At 40.3% G+C, this 22,346-nt stretch overlaps 1 protein-coding gene across 3 annotated transcripts in view; it reads right to left on the bottom strand.

The window, feature by feature from the left end:
* Nucleotides 1-17,416: 17,416 nt before the first annotated feature.
* Nucleotides 17,417-22,346, bottom strand: part of KIF26A (kinesin family member 26A) — a 101,684-nt gene continuing 96,754 nt past the window's right edge. For 2 of the 3 annotated variants that reach the window (XM_035328010.1, XM_035328012.1), the window contains exons 13-16: nucleotides 20,422-20,612; nucleotides 19,949-19,969; nucleotides 19,406-19,556; nucleotides 17,417-18,890 (exon numbers count right to left, since the gene is read on the bottom strand). In XM_035328010.1, coding sequence (XP_035183901.1) covers nucleotides 18,715-18,890; nucleotides 19,406-19,556; nucleotides 19,949-19,969; nucleotides 20,422-20,612 — 539 coding nt within the window. In that variant the 3' untranslated portion in view covers nucleotides 17,417-18,714. The remainder of the gene's footprint in view (nucleotides 18,891-19,405; nucleotides 19,557-19,948; nucleotides 19,970-20,421; nucleotides 20,613-22,346) is intronic. The other variant, XM_035328011.1, reaches the window with a different exon arrangement.

The following is a 22,346-nucleotide window of genomic DNA, read 5'->3' as shown; positions in this document are numbered from 1 at the left end:
ATTCTAACAGCCTTTGTCAAATTACATGGCCTCAAAGCTTTAAAAGCCTCCTAGTTATTTCAACCCAGAGAAAGGAAGAGTTAAAGACGTTTAAAAAAAAAAAAAAAAAAACAGTCTATTGGCTTTAACTGTGTGAAACAAATTCAGCTGAACAGAGCCACTTGGTGGAATCCCTAGACTTCTTTAAATGAGCCCCTACAGCAGATAATCTCTTCTTAATCAGTTTGATGCTCTGATAAATCAGCTCCTATTTCCTAGCATGGAGAGAAAAGCAGCAACTGAGTCAATGCTCATTTGAAACAGAACATGCTGATAGGAGCTATTTAAACATGTAAATGCCAGAAAGCCTCTAATTTACAAACACAGACAATTCATTTCTATTTCAACTTCATGTTTGTCTAATCCTAGGATATTTTGAGGTATTTTGTTAGCCCATGTGCTTACTTGCTTACACTACAAAATTTGCTCAAGTATACAAGAACTTGTTGGACTGAGTAATAGTTATAATCCATCTAATCAGTCAGTTCAGCTGCTGGTTGCCTATGGGCATCTTTTATACATTAATTTCAAGACTGAATAAGCAACATCAGAGCAGCTATTTAAAAAAAAAAGCATATTCATAAAGCTACCAGCACTGAGCCTAATTTTCAGAGGCTTGTGATCTAGGAGCATGTTTTTAAAGTAAGTTTACCAGCTTTAACCTTTCCATCTGTCACCCAGGAAAAAAAAAAAAAAGTCAAGTCAGGGAATTCTACTTAATTTATTACTAAACACTTCTGATCACTGATTTGTGTATTGAGAAAAAAGGACACGGTTACACAAACATAAATGAAGCATTTACTCTATCTACTCCCCAGACACAGCTTGCCTTGTTATCAGTGACCTCGGTGGGTCGCAATAACGCCACTGAGGTGATGGCAGCACAGGATGTTGAGGTAGCACATGCAATATTTTCTTGAAATATTTCTCATCTAAAGATGTTTGAGCAGAGATACCATGTGCTCTGTCTGATGTTATGTAGAGCTATGGGCAGGCTCCCCCGTTTCCAGCTGCCTCCGCTGGCAGGCAGAGGTGGTGAGCAGCATGGAGCAGTTCATGGCCTACTCATAGGTCATCAGAACCCAAACTTCCAAATTAAATTTTCAACTTGGAATTATGTTTTACTTCCACCCCTTCTTCTAATTAGAAAAAGATACTAAAAATATTTTGATTCACAAGAACACCTTTAGTCACATGTAAATAAGCAGTTTCTTTGAACAAAAGGCATGCTAACATCCCTTTTCACCTGTTTAAAGGCAATTCACCTTATTTGTCAATACAGCTTTTGAGTTGTTGGTTTACAAAATGAAGTCCTCTGGACAATGATTTCCTCTGCCTGGCTACAGACTTCCTACATACAACAGTTAGACACTTGTAACACTGAAGTCTTTGATCATTGAAGATACCACTGTTGCATCATGTTATTTGGCATACATGGCATCCAGGCTTCTCAAGGAGGCTTACTAATCACCATAACCCTCATAATATTCCAGTAAGATATATCTACTGTACCATGTAATACAGAAGTAAACAGACTGAGAAGCTAAGTATCTTGGCCTCAGATCCTTTAAATAGCCTGTGGCACATTAAAGTGCTCTTAATGAAAAGGAAGTCTGCTTTATAGTTAAGTCACCAGATTGGTACTTGGGAGATCTGAATTCGCTCCTTTCCCATACACCTTGTGTTGTGGCTGGCATACTTCCAAATAGCTCCAGGGTCATCCCTTGTACAAGTGGGAGAAACTAATGACAGGAGTAAGACCTAGGACACTCTAGATAAGGACAAAGTGTCAGAACACACCAGCCACACAAAGCACAAACAACATCATGCAGCAGTGTTTTATATATGAAAGAAGGAAAAAAACTCCAATCTAAATTAACTGCTTATTTAGTCTTAGATAGCAAAAGGTAAAGGACAGTTTAACTCAAGGAGGCTACATATTACTACACCCATGAAGATGGTCTTTAAACAAGGCAGCTTATTCTAGCATCCCTTTCAAAGCACAGAATGCCTTCTTGGGAGCCCCAGGAACATGGGCAAGTTAATGCTAATGCACTGCAACTTCACATCATAGCTTACTGCTCGTGCCTATCAGCACTGCATAGGCTGCCCTCTGTCCTTTTGTGACTGCACAGCTTCTGTTTCATGGAAGCTGAGGCCTCTGGACACAATACAGCAGAAGACTTCAGGGGAGGAAAAGAAATCAACAAGCAAGGTGAATTTCTAACAAGAAATAATGGGGTGATACTGGCTTTGACTTTATTAATTCTTTCAGTTACGTGCTCCAATAGACTTACTGAAAGATTTGCTTAATAAGAGAGTATCTCTCATATATATGGTCTTGTAATATACTGTGTTGATTTCAGCCTTTCTTTGATATGTTCCCAGGCCCACTGATGTACAATTCATATCACACATTAGATGCAACCTTTTCATTCAATCAGCTCTCAAATGCTTACTACACATTGAAACCTCTTTCCTCCTCTACAAGAGAGCAAAATTTAAAGATTAACAGAAAAGACCCCTGGGTCAAGCTTAGAAAAAAAGGTAGAGAAGGCTTTTCAAGCTTTCCTCTATAGCCTACGTGTGTTCTTCGACAGCTCTCCCAGTATCAGTAAGTCTGTTCATCTCAGGGGAATTACATTTGATAGCATATTTAGTTCACAGGACCAGCACAGTTACATTAAACAGAGGCTGCTAATAAAACATTACATCTCTCTCCCCCTGGCATTCCATTTGCCATGATGTAAAAGGCAGACACCCCATAGAGAAATTAATCAGAAAGAAGGAGAATGAATCTAAGGAGTGAAAATTAAAGACCCCATGACATCAACATCCATCTACTACATTCAGATAAAACAGCGTCCCAAAAACTCAAGGATGTATTAAGAGCTTTCTGAGAGATGGAAGTGGTTATAGAATTCAACATATTAACATCATCAATATAAATTATAGTTTTAAATGAAAGATTTCTCTTTGCTCATCACTGAGGCTCCAGAGAATGTAATCTTTTAAGAGGAAATCACACCTACTCTGCCCTGCAAAGCGATGAAAAAGACTTAAAGCAATGTCTGGTAGAACTTGTGTCAGTCTAACATCAGTAAATCCATGCTGTTTTACCTCAATTGAGGATACATTCTAAGAATCCACATTTCTTCCACAAAGGGAAGTGTGGAAGAGGTGCTTATGTTCAAATAAGGAGACATAATTGGGTGTCCCCAAATCCCAATACTTCTCTTTTTGATCTATGTGCTCCCAGATCTTTTTACAACACCAGAAGCATGCTCAAAGACATTTCCATTTAGCCCAAATTCCCTCCTCAACCTCATTTCCTATGGGGAAACACCAACCTGTCATACATAAGACTTTCTTGGGAATATATGAGCAGAAAATCATTATGTCAGTATTCCTTCCCTGTCAAGATGAAGCTTCTTGTTAATAGAAGAACTCCAAAGAGCCAGCTATCTCAGGGTAATAAGACTAACCTTAACTGGAACACTGCAGTCACAGCAGTCTGATAGCTAACATCCTTGGAAATAAGAGGCTGAGGAAAAGTTCAGTTTTCCATAAATAGTTTATATGAGGTAGAACATGCCATTGGCTCAGCACAGCTAGGAAAAATCAAGTTCCTGATTCAGGTAAAAGATACGGAATATCAAATTTGTAAGTAGCATTTCACACGCTCCTCCACTGACTTGGGTTTTCAGGAGTCTTGTTATCCTTTCACCCACCCAACATCTCTTCTCTACCACCCCCAAAATAATTCAACAGCACTTCGGTGTCATCCAAGTTTAAAAAAATAAATAAATAAATTTGAGGGACTGAAGACCTTTAAAGCAAGGGAAAACTATTTTCCACCCATTTTTGTCACAGTATTTTATTTGGCTAATAGAGCAGCAGCAGCAGAATGACCTTCAGTCAGCTGAAATCATGTCCAATTCCAGTTAAAAATGCTCCCCAGATCAGGGAAGTAAGAAGAGCTAAAGACAAAAATATCAGCTCTTCCAGCTGTAGGATCTCCTTATCACAAGCATCCTTATGATTAACAACTAGAATAGTTGCAGGGTATTATTTTCCATTTATTACCTACCTAGAAGAGTGGTTCCCAAAGATCTGGGGCCGACACAACTGAAATCCTCAAGCTTCAAGAGGCCTACTCCACAAGTTCTGCATCATCCCTTCTACTGAAGACACTCAAAAGTGAGATGTTATTTATATTGCTTAATGTAATTTCTCAGGCACACAATAGCCCACAAACCTCTAGACTAACTGTTCTGCAGCTACTCATCTTGGGCTTCTGCTATAGTTAACCTTTCATAAGATTAACTACCACAACTGAGAATACCTGGTGTTAACAGCATCACAAGTACCAAATCTGAGTACAGATGTAGCAAAACAAGAGCCAATGAGCACAAAGTGAATAAGGGCTGACTGTTTAGTAGGGAGAAGACTGGGGCACAAAGGGAGAGTAAAGAAACAGGAAAAGCTATAAGGTATGTCAGTTGTGCAACAAACACCACTTGATAGTGCTTCTGATCTGCCTCATGCTCAGTCACCCAGCCTGGAGCAAGGCTCTAAAGCAGCTTGGTTTCTGACACCATGCATGCTGAACCTGCTTCTGCAGTCAGGGAGAGTGGAGTTGCTTTCACTTACTAGTGAGGAAGACCCAAGACAGACAGATTAAAGCATATATATAAAATACATGCTTTATATATAAATAAGGTATACACACACATACATAACCATCAGTGTCCATTCCAGTCCCAATGACTAATACCCCCCAATTACAGTTGAATTTCTTCTAGTTGCCAGCATAAAATAAAATTCGGGGGGGGGGGGGGGGGGGGAACAGGAGCAGGAAGAGCCTGAAATGTCACCCCTACACAGTACAGGATGCAGAATAAACACTGTATTCAATATTCAGAATGAAGTTAAGTTCAGATGCATGTAGGTGAATAAGGATGAATCAAATGTGCAATGCTAGGACCCTGTTTTAAATTTAAGCTCAACTCTTCTAGACACACATAGCAGACTTAGGTCACTTTGATGTACACTGCAAAAATCGGCAGAACAAGTATAAAGCTACTTCAACTCTCAAACACCAAAGATTATTCTGATCTGGGCAGCCCTGGGTCAGAGATTAGAACTAGGCCCTGAATGATTATTAAGCCAGTATTAACAGAGGATAAGGCCTACATTACAGGCTCTTACTAGAAAGTCACATACTTCATGCATCATAAAAGATAGATAGGAAATTGCAATTTTAGGTAGAGACGAGTTTCAAAACAATTTATTCAGAGTGTAAAAAAAAAAAAAAAAAAAAAAAAAGCTTCTTAACTCATACTCTGAGGGAAGAAGTTAGAGGAATGTGATGGTGCAACCTCCTCCATAACAAGGGTAGTATCACAGGGCTCTGTGAGGGTGGAGAGGGTCCCCCTGCCTGTTTACAGTCCCTGTCTGCATCCACACCTCGGTACAAATCAGCCATGGCAGAGACTGCAAACAAAAAAGACAGAGCTCCCATTAGCTGTTACCAGCACAAGCCCACTCCTTGTCAGGAATATCTGTGGTACAGTCTGGCCTAGTTACAGAAGACACGCACCAAATGCTGCCACTGCTTTCCTGACTTTGTCACACAAGAAAAGTTGACCCCTTTTTCCTTCATCAACAAATGAGCAATAGACCCAGCTCTGTGTTTTTCAGAGAAGCCCCTCAGAGTCTCTCAGATAAGGAGCCCCCAGCCCAGATTTATGAAGAAGTCCAGCACTTGACCAAGCAGCCTCCCATTATTTCAGCTCTGGTAACAGAGTGCTACAGTCACTTCGTTCATCAAATTTCACTAGGCCACTAGTTGTTTACAGATCAGACGCTTGATGGTAACAATTCCTCTCCCAGTATTACACCAACACCTTCAACAGAACAACAACAAACCACATCATAGCATCATGGCTATGTCTGATTCTGCCCCAGTATGTAGTTATAGGTGCTGAAATTATCTTGGGCTTTGGCTCTCAATGCCTCCCTGTGGTAACATTTTTTGATACCAAGATACATCACTCCACCACTGCAGTGATAGCAAAGCCCTATCCTGGTTAGGTGATATGCAAGAACACGTACAAAGGGAGCAGTGAAGTAATATCACTTAATAAAGTCATTAATGCTGCACCTTCTTCTGGGAGTTAAGAAACATCCAAATATATCCTATAAAGCTTCTGGTGCTGTTTTTGTTAGAAATAGGAGGGGAAGGGGCAAGAGCATTTGTAACTAATGTTCCTGACAGATGAAGTCAAGATAGTTATCTATGTTCAAGTGTTCTTTGGAGGATATTTTATTTGCTTGGTAAAACAGTTAGGTAAACTAGATCTTAGTACTGATCAGCACTGTACATGCAAACACTCTGCAAAATATTAACTAAGTGAAATAAAATGAGTTGGAATTTGCCACATGTTTCTGACTGTCTGATGCCAGAGTTTTGTAAGTTAGCATTCACTGGCTTACTCTGGCCATTTCCCTTAGTTATTTTTCACTACAGCCTCACAAAACAAATGAGCATTATTTCATTAATATGTTTGATTCTATAACTTCTTCCCTTCTTGGGATACCAGAATGAAAATAGTAGGAGGAGGGCTATACCTTATCTTTTAAGAAATAGGTTTAGCCCCATAGGCACTGGAGGAATAGAAATGTAAAGGTGTTTTGTTTTTTTGTTTGTTTTGTTTTTTTTTTGCACCTTTGGCACATGAAACAGTTCCCTAATACAGCAGGCAAATTAAGATAACAGCTTGCATAGGAGAAGTTATTCATATACCTAGATTAGATGGAGTTCAAGGGTAACTTCACACTCAAGGGTTAATAAACTGCCCAGGGTTGAGGTCCAAGTGAAATGTCAGGGTTTCTAAAGTTGTGAGGAAGACTTGTTCTAGCTTTCAACACCAGTAAATAAAACACCTTATTTTAACAAGTTCACCAAGCAAAGCAATGCAATTTTGTTGCTATCACAGTTTTCTGCCTGAATGTGCATCTGTGCATATAATAAAGTGAATCATTTTGTCCATATCAGTTTTCTCCAGGAATATGACAAAAACAATTCTAAGAATATTAGCGAATTCCTACCCGAGGCAAGTTTAGCAGTATTCAAGTTTGCTAGTTTTACACTGACAGGATGAGTATCCTTTTCTCAGAAGCACATATTTGTCCTGTAAATAATATTTCCACATTTGTTTCAAGATATTTGGGCAGGTCCAGGCAGCATTAGACTGGTAGCTCTGGGATGTGGACTGTTTTCCAATATCCAGAGTGAAGAACAGGAGCCAAGTTCGCTATCGACTAGTTTCACTCATTTGTGTGCCTTGGCTTTCCCCCTTTTTACCCTCAGTAGCATTCTTCTGATATCAATAGCTTGCTTTAACGTTTGCAAAATATACTTCTTGCTAGGAACAGTGCACCTAAACACTAATACCAATAATTTCTCTTCACAGCAGGATTCTCAGCTCTGAAACCAAAGTATTTTGCTGTCCCATCCAAACATGGGAAAATGCTTTTTGCACTACTATGAGAACAAGAGAACTCCGGTAGGAAACACACACATCAGCACTTTCTTCTCCCTATAGCACAACGCAGCCTTTGATGTAACAACAAATAAGAACAGGTGTATTTTGTAAACAAGTTTCTACATCAACTTTCAAGATTACCATGTGAAGTGATTAAAAGACTCATCAGCTTCCTTACTGTAAGAAGTAACATAAATAAACTCCCCCCCTTCCCCCCCCCAAGAAATTAGGTTGAACAATTAGGCCTATTGCAGAAAAACTTGAATTAGTCTGATTAGTCTCAGTTACTTAAAATCAGAAGCAGATGCCTTGCTTTGCAAGACTGGTGATTAAAGGCTGCATTCACGCCCCCCCCCCCCCCCAAAAAAAAAAAAAAAAGATTATGCACACTTAAGACAATACCCACCATTTTCAGCCCTCCCCCCACAGCAGATGGATAGTACAATTAGTGACTTAAAAACATTCTCACTAGAACTCCTCCAAAGCTGAGACATGGCTGCCCTCACTTCTAGAGACAAAGGTATGTGTGAGCCAAGACTATTTCAAATGTTCTCCTCATCTGATGACACAGGTGAAGAAAAACATTCAATCCATTTATACAAGGGTGTGAGTCTAAATACAGCACTTGTGTGTTCCCTGAACAGCCATCCATATGGCTACTAGGAGAGGCAAAGCAACAAAGCAGGCAAGGAAGCAAATAAAACTCACATCTCACCCCCATAATGCTCCAGCCAGCACAAAGCAACTGAGAAATAAGACTCAGAGGCACAAAATGGCTCATTATCCACCCCAGAAGGCACTAGGCTGCCAACACTAGTCTTTATCAAGTCCTTAACAGGTGTAAAATTAGCACTCGTTATTAAAGACAATGGAGTTACAAGTATTGCCAGCAGCTGAAGAAATGTGCTGGAATTGTTTTCACCTCCAGTTAATTCGCTACCATTCAATAATGTGCATGAAGCCCGTAAATTAGGGAAGTGCTTTCTGAAGCATGGAAGTAAGTCAAGCCAGTGCGTGAGCACCCTTTCTAAACAGGTGCTTTCCTCAATGAGGGCCTAAGGACCGAATCCTGCTTTCATCAATACCGATTTAAGTTCAGGCAAACCAAATTTTCTTGAGTATACTCTCTCTTGATCTGCTTCAGTGTAATCTGTGATCAGAATCTGTAAGAAATTTTCACAATTCCACAACAGGGTAATTTTCAGCTTGTCTAACCCCACTGAACACAGATCGAGTGGCTGCACCAATATCCTCTCTCCTCAACTGCTTACAATTCATTCCCAGAAGCAGAGAAAGGAGTTATTTACTGAGGGAGGCAAAACCCCATTTCAGATGTGTCTCATTACAGGAGATGACCTCGGGTTTAGGACGAGAAGTCCCTGAATCACTCAGGAGGATGTAGCTTCCTTGCGTCTTTTTCTGTTTTAATACCCTGCTCGGCTTTGAAAGCAAATTATATAGATTCATGCTGCACATAGGAACTCCTCTGACTGCTGAGCCATTTTTATTCAATAGCAATGTCTCCCCCTTATCCCCAGTAACTTGGAGGAGCTTTGGCCAACATCAAACAAATCTGACAAAGGGCAGAAATCTCAGTGATAATTACATTCCCACAGGGTTTCATGAAAACTGGCTGCAAGATAGAGGAGGAAATTAACTCCTCCACGAAGGGGAGGGTGGACACAAGCCAGGCATCACACAGTCCCCGTGGCAGCCATCGGCCGAGCAGCCAGCGCGCAAATTGCCCTGCACGAGCCGCAGCACACGCTGCCTTTTGTCTGCTGGGGTTGTCACGGAAAGCGTGTCAGGAGCTTGACTTCAGTGGGAACAGATGAAGGGGAAGTGCTCCTAAGTCCGTAAAAAAAAAAAAAAAAAAAAAACACTCTGTTTCTGCTGTCAGATACAATGCTCAGCCTGAAGCCCAAACCGTGGGGCAATGCTCTCTTTTATTAATATATTCTATTACTGGCGTATGTGGGAATGGTCTGAGGGAGCACAGCAAACTCAGAGATAGTCACTAACAGCCGCAGGTTCTCTCCTGTTAGAGTTGTTCTGCAATTTTCCTATCGTCATTTTATGATGCAGTCAGAACATGTCTGAAACACCCAATATAAAAAGCAAACTGTTGCTGTATTTCTATTGAAAGGCCTCTGGACAAGTTCAAGTTTGGACAGCATTAAAAAAAAAAAAAAAAAAAAAAAAAAAAAGCCTGTTTGCTAAGGCATGAAAACATGTTAGTGCTGTCCTTGGTTCATTGCATATCTTAGAAAAGGCAAAATTCTACTTAAAGTAAATAAAGAGTAATTTGTCTTTATGCAGAGCAAATCTCCAGCTCTGGCTGGGCTTCTAGGTGCAACGAGTCTAAAGCTGAGTCCTTCCACATGGCTACTGCTCCTTTCTCTGTGTGCAGAAGAGCTGCAACAAAGACTACAGCCTTTTCCACACACACAGTGAAATCTGTTTTTTCTTCCTGGGTCTCACATCCCTCTGGACAACAGGAATGACTGCAGTCTGATGTGTGTACCCATCTTGACACTAAGCGGTTTAAAACTTAAGGTGCAAGTACAGCGACTGCTGTGCAACGAGGACAAAAAAAAGCAAGGTGTCCCAGGTGTCTCACAGTGCCCTGCCATACTGGCACTGAAATCTGTGACATTGCTAAAACTGGGCCATGTCAGACTGGGAACCAGAAGGAGAACTTGAATCATCGTCTGGTCACCACAGGTGCCTCTGCCAACCTGTGGGGTTGCTCAGCAATGCACAGAACCTCTCCCCAGCCTACGCCCATGCACTTCAGAAACAAAAAATGGCAACAGGTCTCAGATGAGTATGTGCCAATGCTCTGTAAGCTGGCAAAACACTTCAGTAATTCACTCTGGTACAATGATAGCACAACAAAGGGGAGTCTTATGCAACACGTTTGTAAATACACGGCCACGCTGGCTTTGCTGAAGCATTGCCACATTGTGAATACAAATAACAGGACTACTGTCTGCACAGCTTGTTGCTGTGGGAGATTACAGCTAAACCTCCCCTTGGAAAGTGTGGGGAGCTCAGTGTAAATAGCAACACAGTGGGAGCCACTTGAAATGCATGCAACAACTTGCGTGGGTCCTAGAGCGCCGGCAGCAGCCCGGCATGTTCTCAGTTACCGTCGGCTGGAAAATCATTAACCAGCCGTGTCTGTACAAGGGACAGAGAGAGGCTTTTGCCAGAGAAGGGAAGGCTGGGCGTTAGCATTTCCAACGGCTCCCAGTTAGTTTGCATATGGTGCTGTCAGGCTGCTGTGCTCGTTTCCAACCTGATTATTAACACTGCTAACGGGGAAGGGCCTTGGAGGGCAAGGACTGCACAGCTGCATGCCTGGTGCATACAGAGCAGAAATTCCTGGCTAAATTCCCAACATATACAGACCTATCTATTATATTAACTGATCTTATAGCATCACTGACTCAAACGTCTCAACCATACCATAAGAACTGCAGGTGATGGGGTACATTTTATGAAGCTTTCAGACCTGCATTTACAATTTACACACCTGAAAAGGGATCTTCAGTCTCCACGCCAAACTAGTCAGTGTGCTGTCGGTACATCCAGTAGTCCCTCCTGACAGAGTTAGTCAGAACAGCTTCCCTAGTTTCTGATTTAAAGAAAAAGTTCAGCAAGATACATTGCTGAAGTTTAATGCTTCCATGCTTTTTCAGAACTTGGTTTGTGTTGGACTGGCTATCAAGGACAACACCATCAAGCAACTTCAACATCCAGACTGGAGAAGGGAATTTTTCAAGGCCACAAGATTTTTGAAGGGAGCGCCAGGGCATCCCAAGAAAATAGCAGACTTCATTATGCTGATCCACTGCATTGCGTTTTATTCCAAAGAGTGGAATAATAAAATGACATAATATGTTCTGAACCTGTAAACCAAGAAAAGGAGTTGGTTTCCACATTCAACACTTCAGCTAGCAGCTTGTGGGATACTTTATAGAGAAATCCCATGCAAATGACTCTCTCTCTTGCTGGAGCTCTTCAGAGCATATGGTATGGGGTGCATATGCATTATTGTAGTAGTAGCCTAAAAACAAAATCTAAAAAAAAAACAAACAAAACAACAACAACAAAAAAACAACTAACAGTATAAGGTTCTATCTTCTTAATTCGGATTCAGAAATGTTTATGGCCTACTCTCTATACCCAGCAATGCAATCAAAGTATGACACAAAACTGAGCAGTTCTCAAATGTGGTTCAAATACAAGCATAGCTCAGTAGACTTCAAGCAGAAGAAATCCTGAGAAGAAATATTATGAAGATGACAAATAAATGTGTCTGTTGTGTCTGTCAGCAGTGACAATCCATTTCCGAACATAACCTCACAGGCCCCCAGGACAGTTTAGGTCCTAGAGGTGAACTTCATTCCCAGTTTTCCTGCTAGGCAGCTTTCCTTTACCAGTCCTTTTTCCTGCTCAGAACTCACAGCTTTTGCAAAGAAAAGCACAGTCCAGGCTCTGGCTTTTTCTTTCTTTATGGATGTATTTTATATATTATTACATTTTCCTCCTTCTATTTCTCTCCCAAGAAGATGAAGATAAAAAGCTGAAGGGAAAAATTTGCTTTCTCTCATTTCCTGTCATAAAAGTAAATAATATTTCTTCGCTGTGGAAACTGAGCAGTTTGAAAGTGGCATCCCATTGCAGCTTGTCTGCAGTGTTTCAGCTGCCACGTCTGAACGTTTTGCTCAGAACCCAGCAAAGGACAAAGTGAGAGACTTCTTGTTAAGAACTGCTACATACTCGGTTTGGAGGGGAACACAGCAGTCCACTTTGTCCTTCCCTCTCATGCTCTGTCTATTTAAGCTAAAAAATGGTGTGTGTATGGTGCTTAGCCCCACGAGACTGAAGCCTTTAGGTACAAATGTAGCTCATTTAAATGGTAATGTACAACAAAATGAGTGGCACCCTTCAAAACCAGGGGCATTTGTAGGTATATCTGTGCCAGGTGCTGACAAATAGTGTATCATTGTTACAGACTGCGGGGAAAAGGTCTAGGTGAGCCAATATTTAAAAGTCAGTTTTTGCAGTCAAAGGCCAACCTCCAGAATGTCTGCATGTTTCTCTGTGCCTCTGCCCTGGAGCACTGCGTGTGCTTCCCAGAGAGCAGCACATTAGGACTCTGTAGTTATTTCCCATACAAGGTCAGATCAATTAAAATGTGCTTTAAATACAGTCACGTGAGCTGTGTCAAGCGCTCTGCAGCCCTGATTAGGTCCCTGGCACTCTGAAGGGCAGCATCTAAAGCAATCCAGTGACCTCAGGCAGGAGAGCCAGATAACAAGGAGGCAGGAACTTACTTTTTCACTACCCTGGGACCGAAGGCTTTGCTCCTTCTATCTGTGTAATGCACTGGCTGTGATGCTGGGAGTTAACTAATGACCTGGTTCTTCCCCTGCTGAAGTCAACAGCAAAGCTCCATTTAGTCTCAGTGAAAGACAGGCCCTTGTTTTCAAAAGTCAGGACAAGCTTGTTCAGCCATCCCAGGGAGACCAGGCAGCACAGTGTGAGCTGCTGCATTCATTTGCCAGACATGATAGGAAGTTCCCATGGAAATGTTTACATTAAAGGGAAAAAAATGAAGCAAAGTCTTTGCAGAATGAGGCTGTACTGACTCATGCCAGAACATGGGCTGTCCACCTGAAAGACAAATCAACCAAACAAAAGCTGTCTCAGAGAGACCTCCTGGCCACCCAGCTTGTAATAGAGTCCTAGACTTTATAGTATATATTAATGTAAATGTACTGCAAGCAAAATATGCTACTGAATCAGTGCTGATGCAATGGGGAAAAGCAGAAACGTGGCATGAGCATCTCTTTTCTGTCCATCCTCTGGTCTGATATAGCCAAGGGATTGTTGTCCTTTCCTCCCATTCAGGAACCATAGGAATATGCCCAGGAATAACCTATCTCAATGCAATATCTGAATGCAATAGTGAGAAGCAAAATACATAGAAATGGCAAAACCAGGTCACTGAGGATGTGTTCATAACCCAGAGTCCCAGTGTGGGTTGCTCTGAAAGCTTCCCCTCCATACCCCTTCAGTCCCCCAGTTTAAGGGAAAGGTCTTGGGAGGGGAAATAATGGGATCCTAAGCAAGCTGCTGTAAGGTTACTGGGGTGCTAAACACAACCTATCATCAGGCAGTTCCCCTGAAGGGCTGATAATAAATCTCTCTGAACAGCCACACTGTCAAGAGTTACGTCTTACTCTCTGTATTTTACAAACAGATTTCTGCAAGTCAAATTCTGCATGAAGCCATGAGAGTCTACGTACAGGAGCAGCCTGGGAGGCAGTTTCTGCTTTCTAATTTGCACTCATGATATTGTTGCACATCAACAGAACTACACTTTCCTTTCTCCCAAATACCACTGATAAGTAAAATACTTTTAACAAGACCTTCATCTGTGAAAGTCAGCCTAGCTCCCCTGAACCACTGCTAAAGCAATTTACACCATCTGAAGCCCTGAAGCAAAAAATCCAAGTCAGTGGGATATAAGCCAAAATTTGAGTGTTTTGCTGGATACAAACCAGATTTACTTGTTTGCTTAAGCAGGTGCCTAAGTGCTCTAGTGAATTGGGGCCCAAAAACACCACCATTTTTTATTTGTGTCCACTTCTGCCAGCCTGGACATCTGATACAGAGGTCATCTTAGAGCCAACATTTTTGCCTTAAACCCTGCTTATAGCCTCAGTATAGAACAGCTGCCTGTGGAGTTATGTTCCACACATAACTTTAAAAATAAAATGCAAGTGACTGGAAAACATGGGTTTATAACTAGAAACAAAATACTTGGGTACCTTGAAATAGAAATAAATGAAACGCTTTCTGCACGCTGAGAAGAGAACAAATAATCTCATATTTCTATTGCATTCCCTACTAGTACCAATGTTTCAATACTGCAGTTAGGGTGTCCTAGCTGGAACTCCTTGGACCAGAAGTACTGTTTGGAATAAAGGTTTCATACATACATGAAATTAATTTTTGCCTACACACCATCTGATTGCTCTGTAGGAAACTTGTGTTTGTAATAACTGCATCTACAAAGACTTGTAGTAATGTCCCTGTAGATATACACTGCTTAGTACGTGGTTAGCAACAGCACAGCTTACAGGGGTGATGACTGACTCATCATCGAACTTGCAAATTCTGACAAGCAAGTTGAAATCCCTCCTCCCAGAAGTGGTTTTATTTATTGGCCTATGACCATTGGATGGGAAAATGGAAAAGTAAGCTTGGAGGCTGCCTCCAGAACCCAAGGTTCGCCTTGCTTTCCTGAGTCCCTGATAACCAGATAAGAGTCTGGCTTTCTCACTTGATTTTTGGTCCAGTTCATACTGTATCTCTTCCTACTAGGTGCCTGACCATGTGTCTGAGGCACTACACACCTCTCCTCTCCTTTCCCCTCCCTGTCCCTCACATGCAGGCAAGGTCACCTTTGGCCTCCTGGTTAGAGGAATCTGATGAGAGATGGCATTGGAGGAAAGGGGAATCCTTGTCCCACTACCTGAACTTTAATATTCAGGTTTTATTTAGAGTCACCATTATATTGATTTAAAAATACAGCATCTGTCACTACATTCTGTGGAGGGGGACCCAATCTTGTCACCAGGAAATAAACATAATGTGAGCTGCTTCGTAGATTGGGCCATCAAGGGAAGGAGGAAGGGTTCCCCTTTGGAAGGAGGAGGTAAGGGATTTCATGAAAAGAACTGCAACCAAGGGAGAAAGAATTCTAGTGTGAATTGGCCCTGCCAAGAGTAACTCATAGAGTTCTCCAGCACCACTGTGTTTCTAAGGTTTTATTTGGTAATGTAACAAATTCAAAAAGATCATTCCTTCAAGCATGCAATTTAATGGCTCTCTTAAATCATTAAATCTCAATAGAAAATTAATGAAATAAAGCATCCAGTTTCATTTTGCAATTATAATTTGCAACCTTATATAATTAAGCCTTTTGCAAAATAGGCTTGAATTATAAACTGAGCATATGTTTGTATGAATCTTAACTGGGCAGAACTGCAAAGGTAACCAAAAAGAAAGGAATATTACAGGATCTGAGGACTTGAGATATGAAAGATTTACTATCCACAATTAGCAATAAAAAACATAATTTGCATAGGGAAAAGTCCATTATTTCATCCCTCAGTGCTTCGCCTTATTTTGCATCTCAGACTTGTTTTGTGTCACCAAGCCAGAGGCTAAATGTATTTAATATGCATGCTATTGCCATGTTGACATGGAACTAAGCAGCCCTGAAATGTCTCTCTTGCTATTTTGTGGAAAACATAACCATAGCTAGAAATTAAGGAAAAGTATCAAAGGCTGTGGGACTGATCAGCAAACACTACATAGATGAACATCTAAACAAATAAGGTTTATATAATTTGGAATGGATAATTTGTGGGTTGATTTTTATTTCAGATAATTATAATATTGCTAGAGTTGGGGAGAAACAACCGAGACTTGTAAGCTGGCAAACAAAAGAAACAAAAACTCTCATGTCCATTTATTAGGGGTGTACAGGCTACCCTGAAAAGATGTGAGTCCAGCCTGCTGTGCCAAGGGCTCAGAGGATACCACTGGTCAACACACCTTGTAGTAGGCAGCGCTATGAAGACAACTGCCGTCAGAGGATGATACAATGGCACCTGCACAAAACTTACACCCCACTGCAGAGCTCCCATGAAAATATTCTCCTTCAGCCCTCTAGTTTAGAGGTTTTCTCCGTTGCTAAGAAATCCTCATCCCTCAGCACACTGCTGCCTTTATTTTGATTGTATTTATCTGATCTTTGCACTGAAAAACCCACAATGTATTAAATCACTGCTTGGTTTTAATTCAATCTTTGGAAGAACCACAACTTTCTGCACATGCACAGAAAGCAAACACAAGAATTTAGAACTTCATAAATGTATCTGGTATTCAAGGATATCAGTACAGGGACCCTCCAGAAATTCTAGATGCCACATTCCCCTGCGTACAACTCACTGTAGTACCAAATTTCAACAAGTAAACATGGTGCATCCTTTTCCAGGGACAAACATCAAATAAGATGAGGGCATCCCTCGTAACCTATGTAAAGTCATAAAGGTATTTTAGCATCAAACTCTCTCTCTCTCTCTCCTCCCTCCTCCAGGTGTAGAATGAGAAAAACATACCCCCCTCACAGACATCTTAGGAGGGTAAGAGAATGCGGTGCTTGGATGCTGTGCTGTTAAGGCTACAAAAGGAGAGAAAGAGGGAGGGGAAAACTTCATGCATTACAGATCGTTTGACCAAATGGCTGGAAAATACTTGAGATGGTGCCATTAGGAGCACTAGCTTTATATTCAATCTGCCTGGAGTTACTACAGCTGGCATCAGTGGGAAATGAGGACCAGACACAGCTACTGCCTAACCAGAGAGCAAATGCAGCAGTGTCAGACAGGAATAAACACTGTGATGGACGAAGAGGGCCCAGGGCTTGATTCCAGTTCCTAAAGTTTGTGTGTGTTTGTAGACCCATTTTTAATTGCTTTGTCTCATCAGGGAAAAAAAGCATCTGAGCTGACGGTCTTTGTTCTGTAAGCTATGAAGCGCTAAGAGAATGTAAGTATTATCATTGCTATTTATTTTACCCTTTGGTGTTTTGCCTCTCTCCTGATTGGCTTGTGATGACTAATGTCAAAACTCTCTTCTGTTCTCTCTCTTGGGCAGAGATAATATGACATTTAGCATTGTGCACCACAGGCCATCCTCCCTCTTCTTAACATTAAGATCACTTACATAGCAAGAAGAAATCGTAACAATAGATGTATCTTTTATTCACAGATAAAAACTGAAGCAAGCTGTTATAATACATATTTGTACAAAGGACTTGAAAAAACCATAAAAAGGAAGATGATCAGAAAATATGATTCATTATGAAATGCGGTATTACATACACTATTAAACCTTTTCAAAAGTATTTGTTTGGCAACAATTTATCAATAGTTCCCACACTTAAGTGGCCTCCTTCAAAAAAGCACAAATCTCATGCAGCATGTATAAACTTGATCCTGAGGGTTTGCCTTCCTTAGAAAAACTGTAAAAAGATATACTATTTGTCTTAAAAGTTCAAAATGCAAATGCTATATTTATAGTCAAAACTATATAAAAATATGGACCTAACTTAACATTTACAAAAACTTCGTTTCCTTTTTTTTGTTTGTTTTATGGTTTTGGTAGTAAACATAATTCTCAATTCCTGCAGTCAAAGAGGAAAAAAGAAAACCAAAACAAACCACAGTGCCCTTTGTAGACATCCTCACCTTAAGTTAACGACTCCAAAAAGACCAGGTCTGTGATAAGTGAGGTTAGTAACCAAGAAAGTAGGTAAGCAGTTAATATATATCTATATATGTATATATAAAATGGAAAACAAACATTTATTTTGATCTGAAAAAGTAATAATACAAAACCCGAAGGTAAAACAATCATCTCAAAATGCCATAATACACCTTTTCAATAGATAAATGTTCATAAAAATATCTTGAACCCTAACCAAGAAAACAATTATAATACAATTTTAATTCTGCTACATAAAACAGCTTTTCTATGAAACAAGAAGGCAAGTTCAGGTATGAAAACATAATTTACTTATTGCTTTTGCTACAATGTTGTTCGTTTTTTTTTTTTTACATATAGTCATAAATACACTATACAGTATAAAATATTTCGTAGGAATACATTTTGTGGTCTGCTTAGGTTTGCTGGCTTTAATTCTAGCACCAAATACAAAAATGAAAATCAAATGATCTTTAAAGGCACTTCCATTGTATGTTTGTTTTTTAATGTCTTGGTTTGTACTAAATTTCCTCGCTTCCATCTGGCAGAAGCAGTACTTGTTCCTACTTTTATCTTTGTACAGTTCAGGTCACGTTGAGGCACCAAATGATATATGAACATTCCCATCCCCTCAGCTGTTTCTTTCTCCTACAACGTTCATTGTTGCTTTTTAGTCTTCACCTTTCCTCCTTCACTTTCCAGCGACTTCATCTCTTTACTTCATATCGGACGATCCAGCTTCACTTCCTCCAGTCCCTTAAAAAACCTCTCTTCAAACTTCCACTTCCCTTACTCCATCTTGTACATCTGTTATTCCAATATCAAAACACGTCACTATCATGATGTGTGACTTGCAAAGATTAACACACTGCTCCAGTTCCTCTGTCACTTGTTCCAGTGCCTCCAGGTACTCCTGTGACTCCTTATCAAGATCAGGATCCACTTCAACTGTCAGACAAAAAAAAAAAAAAAAAAAAAGATAAACATCTCACAGCAAAACAGTATTCTATCACAAGGTAGAAAATCATGTAGAGAACTATTTTACTTCTCTTCAACTAAGACATTTTTTCACAGTGTTCAGCAGATGCAAACCCCTACCTTGCAGCTCCATTTAAGTATAGCACTCAGTCTGTGAGCAAATCTCATGTCTCAGTTTCCCAGCCATAATATGGATTTGGAAACATCTTTTCCTTCTTTGAAAAAAACGGAAATGAAAGACTATATAGATATTAACAAGAATCACAGTGAGTTTCCACTGTATTTTTTTTAGTTCTTCCATTTCTGATACTATCCAGCACTGAAAAAAAAAATCTCTATCACAGAAACACTAATGGGGTCACAGAGTACTTTAGAGTTCATTTCAGCAGAGTATCTTAGCAACTGCTCGTCTTTGTCAGTGGGACTGCTCACATGCTGAAAAATTGTTACATGCTGATCATACTACTATTTTGCATAAGACTTACAATCTTCTTTCCACTTGTTTGGATCCATCATCAACCTGCACTTTGTCTCCTCCAACTCTTCCTTCAAAAACTCATGCTTTGCCTTTACTTCTCTGATTCGCTGCTGGCGCCTTTCTAGTATCTTCAGCTTGGTATGGAAATACATCAGACCCTTTTAAAACACAGGGAAAACATTTCATGAATTTGCCTGTTATGAGCTGACATCTGACAACTAGACACAAATTGCTCCCAGTTCACTACTTATGAGTTATGAGGCAAGGGTTTTTGTTGTTGTTGAAGTTGTTTTTTTGGTGGTGGTGTTTGTTTTTTAATTTGGAGTATTAATGAATGGCCTCCAATCTAGAGGAACAGCATGCTACATCACTCGAGCATTTATTGCACTCCTCTGAATTAGTAAACATCTCTAATATATTTTGAGATTACTAATGTTTGTAGAGGAATTTTTTCCAGTAGTGCAAATGATAAACACAGACCAATAATAATTTAAGAGTCATATTTAATCCTAAGACATATGAATTCTTATTTTCTTAAAAGTATTCCTACCTTCTCAACATCCTGGAAAGGCTATTATGAAAGAAATGGGAAAAAGGCATCAGAAGAATATAGAAATTCTTGTCTCCAAAATAGAATTAGCTGGTATTTCCCAATTACAAACAAATCATACTCAGTGTATCCCTGACTTAACAGAATCCTGTCATTTACATAAAGAGTTAATGACCCTACAGTTGAGAAAGGCTGTAAGGTTTCATCAACTAGGGTAAGATTACAAAGTCTTCTCATAATATATTCATTGGTAACTTCCATTTACACCATCAGTCATGTTAAACACAATTCATTTTAGACAGTAATAATTTTCATATTCTGTGTTAAGGGTACCCCAACATATGAGTTGTAAAATTAATAATTATAGTGCTTTAATTGCAATCAATTTCCAGAACACCCTCCCAGCATTCAAGCAAGGATTCTGCATGTATAGTGTAATTTAAGTTGTCTACAGTTGTAAAATATGTCCTGACCTCAGTTTCCTCTTGTCTGTGTCGCTGTAATCGTTCTACATCATCAATCTCATAAACTTTAATTTCAAATGGCTCTTTTAAAGTGCCTGGCAAAGGTGGTAGGTCAACCCACTGGCCAGTGACACTGGGTTTTCTTCCTAGGGAGGCAGCATCTGGCAATGGAGCAGGAATCAGTCTACGACGCTGGAGACCTAAAACACAAAAGACAAGTGTTCCTTGAGACTCTAGGAGGTCTAACAGACTGCAGAACATTACTGCAGCAAATTAAAGATCTAGGTTCTCCAGAAACTTAGGAAGAAATGCTTTTCTTGGTCTTTTCCTTTTAGTAAAGTACCCTCAGGCTGTTGAGTTACTGTCTTGGCAAAATATTATCCTCTTGGTTTACTGATGGGAGTAACAGCAGTTCCTTTTCCTAAGGCAGATGACTGAGCCCCAGTTGTTTATTCTCTCCTTGCAAAAATATTTTTCCTGGATTAATTTCTCTTTGGTGAGCTATAATGGTACTCATTACCTTTCAATGGAAGTATGATTGTGAGTAATTTCAGACCAATACTAATAATGGCAGGCAAGTCAGAAAATATCCTGCTCCTCCAGTTAAAGCCAAGCAAGGCTATTAAGATCCCCTTCATTGCATTACTTCTTTGCAAAGAGCCAACAGCTCTCTCCAGAACTACCACAAATACTTTAAGGAGCTAAATAACAGCAGTGTTCATTGACACTGTGGAATTAGGAGGCCTTTGGCACTTCAGAAGGGAGCAACCAACCAAAGTGCCATTGAGTCACCCCCAATGTCCAGGCCTATCACTATTTGCACTAACACTCAGAAGGTCAGGGCATGACTAACCTCACCAGTTCCTTGGTTTCCCCCAAATAAGCAGCAAACCATTACATTGATACAATTGCCAGGACTTATGTTTCCTACAGCAGAAGCTGATTTGTGTCCTTCAAAAACGCTGTTACTTCTGTATTCAAGAGCTGGCACTTTGGTGTCCAGCATTCTTCGTGGTCCTAAGTCTCTCTCTTCATTCTTTCAAAGACTGACCAGTACATTACATACGTTGAGGATGAGTACACACACATGGGGCTGCTCAGACAATGTTAACAACCCTGCAGTTCAATCCCTTGGCAAACAGGAGGACTGAAGGCCACCAGAAACAAACTGAAATGTCACATGTTAGCAGGAAGTATAAACAGCTTTAACTGAAAACCAACTCAGAGGTAAGGAGTCTTATTACTTCTGGTCGTCTTGCCAAAGGGAGCACATCCAACAGACAAGACAGTGCTGCTCAGAGGAGAGTGCTCCCAAGATAACTACTGGGACTGAGACCTCTGCAGGAAAGTAAAATTCACATTAAGGCTATCAGGTAAGCCCCGTCACAAGCTTCCAGAGAAAATGGAGACAAAAGCCCTGCAGGTACCCCTGAGAACAATGCACCTCCACAGATACTTGAAGAGTTATCTGGTTTACATAGTCTTAAGAAAAATATCCCTTATTCTACCTTGTTAACTTCTAAGTAACAACAACAATCACTAAGGGAATATTTTGGAAAGGCTAAGACTTGATTCTACTTCTGCAACACCTGTTCAGCATTCTCACAACCCAACTTGAATCACTGCTATTTGCCTGCTGAAATCACCCACTGTAGCTCTGAGCTTGGAACTACATTGGTGAGAGCGGGATTCTGTCTGAAAAGGACATTGAACAGATGCATTAAGACTTATACACTAAACAGACAAACTTAAAGTCCTTCCACTGAACCAGCCAAAGTCCAAAGTTGATGTCGTTTCTCTGAAAATGAATTTCAAGGATAAGGGAACAAGGTATCCAGCAACATCCAAGGGAGTATGGATTGGATGGGTTTCCCTTCAAAACCTTCCTTAAATGCAGAGACTGCACAGCTAAAACACAGTTTGGAGCAATGTAA

The sequence above is a fragment of the Oxyura jamaicensis genome, chromosome 5 (assembly GCF_011077185.1).
Source record: "Oxyura jamaicensis isolate SHBP4307 breed ruddy duck chromosome 5, BPBGC_Ojam_1.0, whole genome shotgun sequence".
NCBI classification, from domain to species: Eukaryota; Metazoa; Chordata; class Aves; order Anseriformes; family Anatidae; genus Oxyura; species Oxyura jamaicensis.
Note: the sequence above shows the minus strand (reverse complement) of the source record. Positions and strands in the feature narration are given on the sequence as shown.